Source organism: Sphaerodactylus townsendi, unplaced genomic scaffold (assembly GCF_021028975.2).
Source record: "Sphaerodactylus townsendi isolate TG3544 unplaced genomic scaffold, MPM_Stown_v2.3 scaffold_1355, whole genome shotgun sequence".
NCBI classification, from domain to species: Eukaryota; Metazoa; Chordata; class Lepidosauria; order Squamata; family Sphaerodactylidae; genus Sphaerodactylus; species Sphaerodactylus townsendi.
The window spans coordinates 1-10741 of NW_025949909.1; the positions used below are offsets into that span (position 1 = coordinate 1).

General features: G+C 49.7%; 1 protein-coding gene across 1 annotated transcript; it reads right to left on the reverse strand.

Moving 5' to 3' along the window:
* Window positions 1–1294: 1294 nt before the first annotated feature.
* LOC125424891 (dysferlin-like) lies at window positions 1295–10292 on the reverse strand (the record flags this gene model as incomplete). The annotated part of the gene is made up of 3 exons (XM_048482325.1): window positions 1295–1481; window positions 4297–4489; window positions 10186–10292. Coding segments are annotated over 3 exons (487 nt in total), but the record flags the coding sequence as incomplete, so codon positions are not given.
* Between the last annotated feature and the right edge of the window lie 449 nt (window positions 10293–10741).

Genomic DNA, 10741 nt, shown 5'->3' on the forward strand with positions numbered 1-10741 from the left:
GGATATAAGTTGATATAAGCTTTGATTCTTGAAAACTCCTGTCCCCCAAAAAATCTTGCTGGTCTCCAAAGCGCTCTTAAGAACATAAGAAGAACATAAGAACTAGCCTGCTGGATCAGACCAGAGTCCATCTAGTCCAGCATTCTGCTACTCACAGTGGCCCCCCAGGTGCCTTTGGGAGCTCACATGCAGGAGGTGAAAGCAATGGCCTTCTGCTGCTGCTGCTCCCGAGCCCCTGGTCTGCTAAGGCATTTGCAATCTCAGATCAAGGAGGATCAAGATGGGTAGCCATGAATCGACTTCTCCTCCATAAATCTGTCCAAGCCACTTTTAAAGCTATCCAGGTGAGTGGCCATCACCACCTCCTGTGGCAGCATATTCCAAACACCAATCACACCTTGCGTGAAGAAGTGTTTCCTTTTATTAGTCCTGATTCTTCCCCCCAGCATTTTCAATGGATGCCCCCTGGTTCTAGTATTGTGAGAAAGAGAGAAAATTTTCTCTCTGTCAGCATTTTCTACCCCATGCATCATTTTATAGACTTCAATCATATCCCCCCTCAGACGTCTCCTCTCCAAACTAAGGGACTTTCCCCACTTACCCTTTTCCGAGGGCAATTCCCAGCTGCTGCATCCGTGGCGCGCGCCCGGGCATCCCCACGACCCCGCGCTTTGCGCGGGGTCATCAAAAGGAGCCCTTTGAAAGAGCGCCAGGAATGCCTCGCGCTGAGGGGCGCGACAGCAGCAGCGTCGGGGCGGCTGCGCTGTCGCCGCCCCTCTCAGTGGGGAGTGCCGAGGGACCCCGCACTACTCTCCTCGAGTAGCGCGGGGCTTAAGGTATGTGGGGAAAGGGCCTAAAGAGTCCCAAATGCTGCAGCCTCTCCTCATAAGGAAGGTGCTCCAATCCTTCAATCATCCTCGTTGCCCTTCTCTGCACTTTTTCTATCTCTTCGATATCCTTTTTGAGATGTGGCGACCAGAACTGAACACAGCGCTCTTGGGCCCCTTCCGCACATGCAGAATAATGCACTTTCAATCCACTTCCGATGCACTTTGCAACTGGATTTTACTGCATGGAACAGCAAGATCCACTTGCAAACAATTGTGAAAGGGGATTGAAAGTGCATTATTCCGCACGTGTGGAAGAGGCCCTGGACTTGAATCAAGCTCTTCTGCTGCCGACCAACGCAGCCAACCTCCTGAAACCAGACACCAAGAATCCTCTTTATGCCGCCTCTGCCAATACTCGGGTCTTGCCAGCTTTCTTTTAAGACACTATTTATGTGCTCAGATACCAGCTTGTGTTTGCGCCTTTTCCACACTGCTGGTGCCCTGGCCGTACAGCGGGGCCTTGCATCTGGAGGCTGGGGAGAGCAGACGGGGACAGAGGCCTCTCGTATTCCCCAGACAACAGACCCGTGGGCTCCGTTCCCACTTGTGGGGTTCCTTTTCCTCTCTCTGGGTAGGCTGGTAGCACGCCGCCTGGGAGAGGAGAGGCAGCCGAGAGTGGCAGAAGGCAGCTCCCTGCCAAGTGGAAAGGGCAGCCAAGTCCTCCACCCTTGGCAGCGGAGAGCGTCCTCGCCTGCCAGGGCAGCCTCTCGAGGACCAAATGTTCTCTTTCAAAGCTGTGGGCTGGGATGCCACCAGGGAGGGACCGCTGCCGCCACCATGCGCTTCCGAAACAGCCGGCGCACCGAGGGCACCGCAGGCACCTAAACTGGTTGGATGGCTCCCACCACAGTCTCTCACGGCTGCGATATCTCCTTCCTCTGAGGGGACGGGACTCCTTTTGGCTCGGTTCAGTTGTCAGAATCCCCCATCTCCCACGCGTCCGCATCAATTTTAGTCACCTAAAAAATTTCTTATCCTGTTTTTCAGTCACATAAATTCCTGACAAATACAAAGAGGCTGGCATTTATGTGTTATTTATTGAAATGTGTGTTATCTGTGTGTTGTCGAAGGCTTTCACGGCCAGGATCACTGGGGTGTTGTGGGGTTTCCGGGATGTATGGCCGAGTTCCAGTAGCATCTTCTCCTGATGTTTCAGTAGCATTTTCTCCTGACGGGTGCCAGAGGTGGCACTCAGAGCCCTTTCTGTGGGCACACGTGCACAGAGTTCATCATGTGGAGGGGCGGAAAATCACACACACACACACACACCCCTAAGCTAGCCTGGGCACGATTCTTTACCTGGGAGTAAGCTTGGTTGCTGGCAATGGGGCTTGCTTCTGAGTAAACCCTCCTAGGGTCGTGATTCACCCATTCAAAGCATTGCACGGTTGCTTCACCAAGCTTACTCCCAAGTAATGTGCGCCTCGGAGCCAACCGTTTTTTCTAAACTAAAATCTCAGTATTCAGGTTAAATTGCCGTGTTGGCACTTTGCAATAAATAAGTGGGTTTTGGGTTGCAATTTGGGCACTCGGTCTTGAAAAGGTTCACCATCACTGATCTAAAATCTAAGAAGATGCTCTGAAGGTGCCAGCCACAGATGCAGGCAAAACGTCAGGAGAAAATGCTACTGGAACACGGCCATACAACCCGGAAACCCCACAACACCCCAGTTGTTATCTGCCTTTTTTCCGTGCAGAGTTCAAGGCAGCTTAGAATGCAGAGAAAATACATAAAAAAACATGAAGTCCATAAAAATCAATATTTAAAAACCACAATTTAAGACTGCCACCAAATGAATCAAAAACCAACCCAAATGAAACGGTCTTCGGCTGCCTCCTTGTGGTGGTTGCGGGGCTGTCACCGAAAAGGCCTCTTCCCTGCTGTGCCTACGAAGCACGCCTCTGTGATTCAGGGAACAGTCAGAAGAGACTCTCCCTGTGATCTTCATAGGCAAAATCCATTTCAAAACTACATGAAGCTCACATTGGAGGGAGGGGTGCCCAGGGAATTTCTCAAGCCCACTCTGAGGCTCATTCCGCACATGCAGAATAATGCACTTTCAAACTGCTTTCAGTGCTCTTTGAAGCTGTGCGGAATGGCAAAATCCACTTGCAAACAATTGTGAAATGGTTTGAAAACGCATTATTTTGCCTGTGCGGAAGGGGCCGAGTCTAAATCTGGCTCAGAATGGGCTCACTCTGCAGCAACAATTACTGGCACGGATTCCTTCCCTTTCTGTAGGTGAATATTTATTCAATAGAGGTACTTATTTAGCAGAGATGCGGAAGCATTCTCACGTGGAAAAGAAAGACAGCCAGAGATACGCTGAGTTGCCTTTGTACAAAAATAGTTTACTAGCTTTAAGGAAGGGTTACATGGAATGAAACGACAAATGCTGTACTGCTCTGTTACATATTTACAGTAGTAATTACACTGTAGGTCTACATCTTGGTTTCCATCTGCTTTTTCACCTTGTGGCTCTCTCTGTATGCTCAAACAAAGAAACAGAGTTAACTTTATAACTTCTGCCTACGTGTTTACCAGCATGTAAGCAAAGATGGTCTCACTGACCAATGGCTAATCAATAGAGCAGGTCATAAAACAGCAACCTCAGCAGCTTATTTACAGACAGACAGTTAACTGCCACCCCCTGCGCCCCATATTCCTCCTTGGGGGCGTGTCCATATTATGCCGACCGCCCGATGAGTTTGTCCTTGTTAATGCTATCATCTGATTTTAAGATGGAGGTTGAAGCTGACTGTTAATTGCATTTAACTGAAAATGTTGTTTTAGTGATCATGATTTAATGTGATTGTTTTATTGGATGTACACCACCCAGAGCCCTTTGCGGATGGGGCGGTATATTAAATCTGATAACAAACAGTAACTGAATTGTGACAGACACTTACAAATACCAACACTTTCCCATCCCAATTGTCCACTGGCATTGGAGAGGGCCAACAGTAGGTCTCCACTATGGTGCCATGGCAGCATCCTGGGCACCAGGAACTTTGGGAAATGCAATTCCCGTGATTCCAACTAACCATGGACTCTGCCACAATACAAACACAGTCAAATGCAGCTCCTACCTCCAGACCTCCCTTCCATTCACTATTATGTAAATTTGGGCAATAGAGAATGAGAAGGAAGGCAGAAGGACATGAGGTAGGGGGGACTCCAAGCTCCAATGTGATCCCAAGGACATTATCTAAAGCACAGCAGTGCATGAACTCGGAATCAGTTCTTAAATAAAAGGACACCCAATGGCCAGGCATTCTAAACTGAGCCAGGGAGGGCTCCTGCTAATGTACACTTCTGTCCAGCTTCTCAGCTGATTTCCTCACCCCTGAGGCCTGGCCCTCCATCCATCCCAACCAATGTTTGCAAGACAGGATATCAACGCACCTCCTCCGCCATGGATTTCAGCCTGGAGAGCCAGTCTTCGGCCTGATCTAGGACCATCTGCAAGTCAGAGTCTTCCTGCTTTAACCTCAAGGCTGCCTGGGCTATCTGCCTGAGATTGGTGGTACGGAAGCGGTAGAGATACCCGTCCAGGTGTGTGCTGGCTGACTTCTGGGTGACGTCCACCAGAGGCTGACTGTGGAAGACAACAGCAGGTGGGGGACATGATAGCCACGTTTAAATATGTGAAGGGATGCCACATCAAAGAGGGAGAAAGCTTGTTTTCTGCTGCCTCAGAGACTAGGACCAGGAGTGATGGATTCAAGGTGCAGGAAAAGAGATTCCACCTAAACATTAGGAAGAACTTCCTGTCAGGGCTGTTCGACAGTGGAACTCACTGCCTCGGAGAGTGGTGGAGGTTTTTAAACAGAGGCTGGATGAACATATGTTGGGAGTGCTTTGATGGTGTGTTCCTGCACTGCAGGGGGTTGGGCTTGATGGCCCTGGGGGGTCTCTTCCAGCTCTATGATTCTAAGCCACAGATTGAAGCTGCTGCAGCCTGTGTTTGTCATGGCCGGAGAAGGAAGGCAAGTGCAAATAATTGCTTAAGAAAGGGGGGGGTTCTGTCCCACTCACCTACACCTCCCAGATTTTCTGCCCCAGTCAAGGAGGAGCCCCCTTTACTGGGACAAGCCCCTCTTGCCAATGTTTAACTGAGGCCCTGCCCCAAATGAGGTGAGGGGCAGCTGTGGGGGGGGCGCAGCAACTCTGGGGGAACTGATCTTTGTAGCCTGGGAATCAATTGCAATTCCAAAGAATCTCCAGGCCACACCAGGAGGTTGGAAACCCTAGCTCATGCCCATGCAGGAAGCAGGTGGACACGCAAGCATGTTTCAGCCTTCCTGCACTTGACCTGCGCTTTTAGTTTCATGCCTTGACCAGGTAGTTAACCCTGGATCCACGCAGACCAGAAGTGGTTACTCAGTGAGGTTGGGAAGGTGAGGTAACAGCATTTGTTCCCCAGAATCAAAATACTTTCTTGAAGAAAAACCTTAGAACGTGCATTTTTAAGACATTCTCTCCACTGCATGGCTCAGTCAGGGCTTGTTGTCTTTGCTGGATAAGACCTCAGGACTCTCAGGAAAAAGAAATGTAGACTGAGAAACTTTTCTCGGACAAAAATACTCCAGTGATTAGACAAACTGCGAAGTTTTGCACCTTAGTGTAGAAAGCTGGCCAGACATCAAGTACGAACGATTATTGGGGAAATTTCAGGCTCATGTTTCAGTTTATCTTGAAAAGGCATTCTTATCTTTGAAATGGTTTTAAATCATTTTTACCATCTGTTTCAATTTATGAGCCTGTACTGTTTGTATGTATCTTAGGTTACATGTAGTGTTCTTTTAAACGGTCGGGTGCCGCAATAAAACATTCTTTTTCTTCTTCGTGGAGGCAAAACAGAATCTCCGCGGGCTGCGATTACAAGGACGCTCTCCTGGGACTCAGTCCCATTGATGAAAATGGGAGCTGTCGAAGGCTTTCATGGCCGGAATCACTGGGGTGTTGTGGGGTTTCCAGGGTGTATGGCTGTGTTCCAGCAGCATTTTCTCATGACGTTTCGCCCGTATCTGTGGCTGGCCTCTGAAGATGCAGGCGAAACGTCAGGAGAAAATGCTGCTGGAACACAGCCATACACCCTGGAAAACCCACAACACCCCAAAACTGGAGTTACTTCCGTTCAGGTCTGCTTAGACTAGCCCTGACGTTTGCCCAAAGGCCCTTTTTCTTTGTTGACACGTTCAAGAGCTGAGTTGCTAGCAAAGAAAACAGGCTCTCTGGATGCAGCCCTGGAGAGCCCTTGCCAATCGAGTTTCATGGTTGGAGCTCCTGCTCCAAGCGACGTCTACCTGACTAGTGTTGCCTCTCGACATCTATGATTCTAAGTTTAACAAGATCCCTAGCTCTATCGTAATTCATGCTGGTAATTAGTTGTTGAGAGAGTCCATAATGCGATAGTTTCCGTAAAACTGCTCTAAGCCACGGGGGAACAAATATGTCAGACAAGACAAGTCTTGCAAGACCCCTCTGGCAATAGCATAGCCTGAGCCAATATAGTATAGAGAGTGTCCATAGTTTTGCTTGTACTGAAATTAGGCCAGTCTCTATACGCAATGCAGTGTTCGAAATGTTGTTTGGGAGCTGTAGGATGGACCTCCAGACCGGCTACGAACCCAACCCACCCTTCAGCGCCACACGGCTGCCTCCCTTGCTCCTCTCTAGCTGCCGCTGCTCGATTCTGCAAGGAAGCCAAGAGGGAAGGGGAGAGGATGGAGAAGCCGGCTTGCGCAAACCACCAGTCTGGAAAGCTCCTGCATTGACATTTCCCCACTGTTTAATTGGATTTTTCTTGGAGGGAGTCTCACCTCTGGGAAACTAAAGTCCTGGGACTCGCCCCAGGTCACGTATGGCGCACACAGAAGCTGTGCCATATTTATGGCTTCGGGAATATCTTTGACATTCTCTAAACAAGCACGCTGTTAAGGGGGAGGTGGGGGGAGGAGACCGGCATGGCTCCTTCTGGGGGCTTCAAAAGAAATAAACAGGGTTGAAAGAACATCCTTTGAGCAGCCGCCACCCTCACCCTTTCTCGCTCAGTGGCCAGTGCGGTTTGGCACGTGTGTGCCAATGTCTTCATTCCCTCACCTTGGGCTAAGCCGTACTTTCGGCCCCTGAACACTCACAGTCAGACTGGAAAGAGGGGAAGGAAAGAGGAGGCTGTTTCCCCCTCTGTCCACGCAAGTGGTAGATGGAGAGGCCAATCGCATCTGTGTTAGCAGCAGTGGCATAGTGGCTAAGAGCAGTGGCTAAGAGCAGGTGCACTCTGATCTGGAGGAACCGGGTTTGATTCCCAGCTCTGTCACTTGAGTTGTGGAGGCTTCTCTGAGGAATTCAGATTAGCCTGTGCACTCCTACACATGCCAGCAGGGTGACCTTGGGCTAGTCACAGCTTTTCGGAGCTCTCTCAGCCCCACCCACCTCACAGGGTGTTTGTTGTGAGGGGGGAAGGGCAAGGAGATTGTCAGCCCCTTTGAGCCTCCTACAGGAGAGAAAGTGGGGATATAAATCCAAACTCCTCCTCCTCCAATATCAGTCCTAAACAGAGAAAAACCAGGGCTGAGCCAGATTGACTAGTCCAGAGATGTGCATTCACCATCAGCGCCAAGTACAGAAAGGGGCTACTTGAAGAGTTTGGATTTATATCCCCCTTTCTCTCCTGCAAGGAGACTCAAAGGGGCTTACGATCACCTTTCTCCCCACTCCCCAGCAAACACCCCATGAGGTGGTGGGGCTGAGAGACCTCTGAAGAATTGTGACTAGCCCAAGGTCACCCAGCAGGCATGTGTTGGAGTGCAAAAGCTAATCTTGTTCACCAGCTAAGCCTCCACAGCTCAAGTGGCAGAGTCAGGCATCAAACCCGGTTCCAGATTAGAGCGCACCTGCTCTTAACCACTACACCACGCTGGCTCCTAGGACTTCAAGGGCCAGCCGGAAGAGCCCACTTTCCTTGGCATGAGTCGGCACCAGCCATTTACGGAGTCTTATGGTGTTTTTATTTGTTTGTTTGTTTGTTCAGTTTTTATCCTGCTCTCCTTGGCACACAGGCTCAGAGTGGCTTGCAACAAATTCAATACAAACATACACAATCAATAGGCCCTCTAAGCATCCCCTGGGTGCTGCACAGAACTTTGAAAATGCTGCAACTGGGAGAGCTTCCCCTGCCGGGCGGCCGCTTTCCCACACAGCACCAATAGGGTGGTTGCGTGGCCACGCAGCTAACAGGGAACCACGTCCACAAAACATTATGATGCCTTAAAATCCATTCCCGATGGCATAATTTAAACTAAAAACAATTCCTTCCAGTCCCTCTCTCACACAAACACACTAGGATCAAGAGAAAGGGGAAAGGACAGGAAGAGAAGGGATGGACTTAAACCCTGTAGCTGCCCTCAACTATAGGCCTGGTGGAACAGCTTCCATCTTGAAGGCCCTGCAGAAGTGAGCTAAATGTTGTTGACTTCACTGGCAGATCTACACTCAGGGCATCCAGAGCAGCACAGGGGCATGTTTGGGTAGCCAGCAGGCTCCCAGAAAAACTAGGACAGTCCCTGAGTGAGGGCTGCCAACCTCCAGCCAGAGCCTGGAGTCCCCTTGGAATTGCAGCTGGTCTCCAAACCCTTGAGATCAGGTCCCCTGGAGAACCTGGTAACTTCAGAACACAGATTCCACCATGGATTCAAGGTGAGATCCCTCCAAAATGTCCTCCCTCCACAGGCTCCATTCCCCAAATGGACAGAAATGTCCTAGGCCCTGCCCCCAGCCCTTTCAGGTCTCAGACATCACAAGACCCAAGACCCACAAACCACACAGTAGCCCGCAGCCCACACTGTGGATGTTCGGGGCCCTGACGTGGGAACAGAGAACCCACGTTGCCTGGAACTGTTTGAAAGAATCCAAATACTCCCTTCCAAAATAGAACAAAAGTTGTGCATCCAGAACAGGGGTCTGTAATTGGGCATGCTGGCAGGGGCTGATGGGATTTGTAGTCCATGAACATCTGGAGAGCCACAGTTTGCAGACCCCTGAGCTAGAACCTTATATTGCAGCCTTAAGCTCTTTTACTTGGAAGTATGCCCAACAAATGCCAGAGAGACCTTCTGCCATTCTTGGACTTCCCATGTGCTTGACAGAACCAAAATGTCTTCCCCCAAGGGTAAATCTTCTGCTGGTGGGATATTAAGAACATAAGAACATAAGAACAAACCAGCTGGATCAGACCAGAGTCCATCTAGTCCAGCTCTCTGCTACTCGCAGTGGCCCACCAGGTGCCTCGGGGAGCTCACATGCAGGAGGTGAAAGCAATGGCCTTCTGCTGCTACTGCTCCTGAGCACCTGGTCTGCTAAGGCAATTGCAATCTGAGATCAAGGAGGATCAAGATTGGTAGCCATAGATCGACTTCTCCTCCATAAATCTGTCCAAGCCCCTTTGAAAGCTATCCAGGTTAGTGGCCATCACCACCTCCTGTGGCAGCATGTTCCAAACACCAATCACACGTTGCGTGAAGAAGTGTTTCCTTTTATTAGTCCTAATTCTTCCCCCCTCAGCATTTTCAATGAATGCCCCCTGGTTCTAGTATTGTGAGAAAGAGAGAAAAATTTCTCCCTGTCCACATTTTCTACCCCAGGCATAATTTTATAGACTTCAATCATATCCCCCCTCAGACGTCTCCTCTCCAAAGAGTCCCAAATGCTGCAGCCTCTCCTCATAGGGAAGGTGCTCCAGTCCTCATAGGGAAGGTGCTCCAGAGATATTACTTTTCCCTGTTATGTGATTCTCCCACCCTTTGCCCAGGGATCCTCAACCATGACAAATTTGCTACTCATTCAAGCCCTTTTGGAGTAGCGTCAGCCAGAAAAAAGGGAAATAATTCTGGATATACTTCATACGGTTATTACGAGAAAGATCAAGATGTTGATGTCTTAAGCACTTTGAACATTAGACGCTATGTAATCAATTAATGACAGCGAGGCCGGGACCTTGAGCTGGAGGCAGCTCCACGTCCTGAGCAAGGAGCCGGCCTTTGTAGACGGCCTGTCAGAAGGCTCAGCGGCCAAAGGACAATGAGGCCCATTCAGGTAGGCCAAGGCCTACCGAGTGGAAATTTATGACCTGCCTCAAATATCACCTTTTCAACTCCGTGCCTTGGCTCAGCAACCTTCGCAGAGCGCTCCCGCCAATGGATGACATTCTTCAGCAACGGGGCCCGCGTCCAACCCAAACAAACGCTCTTGTAATAAACCCACAGAGAGACTCGCGGTCTCAGACGAATATACCTGCAGTCCACGATGACCTCATCAATCAAGTGGGCGACCAGGGTGTCCAAGTCAATGGCTGAGCACTTGGCTTTCAGGGCATGGTGGACCAGCTCCAAGTTCGCTTCCTACGGAGAGCACAAAATCCAAACGCAGCTTTGCTCACCCGCTGCCTTTCCCATTTCAGCCCCTCGGTGGGCTTGATCAGAAAAGCAAAGGTTCATCTGAAGTCCAGTCCTGTTTCCATCCTGGGTTCAGCGACCAGGAAGGGCTCTGCTGTCTTTTAGATGACGCTCACAGGGCAGTGTGGAGGGCATTATTTCCAATCCTGCAAAACTCCAGCAGCCTTCTGTGTAATAAAACTGTGCCACAGAGGAACTGAGGCCAAAAGCCAGGCTTTAATTTTTTAAAAATCGCTTTTAAAGCGTTTACTTCTTCAAGCTTCTCTCAACTAGTGATGTGGCCAGGACCCTGCCTCTCTCTCTTCTCTTCATTATCAAGTAGGTCAGTTCCTGAATCAAGATTTATCTATACCAGGAGTCTGCAACCTGTGGCTCTCCAGATGTTCATGAATTAC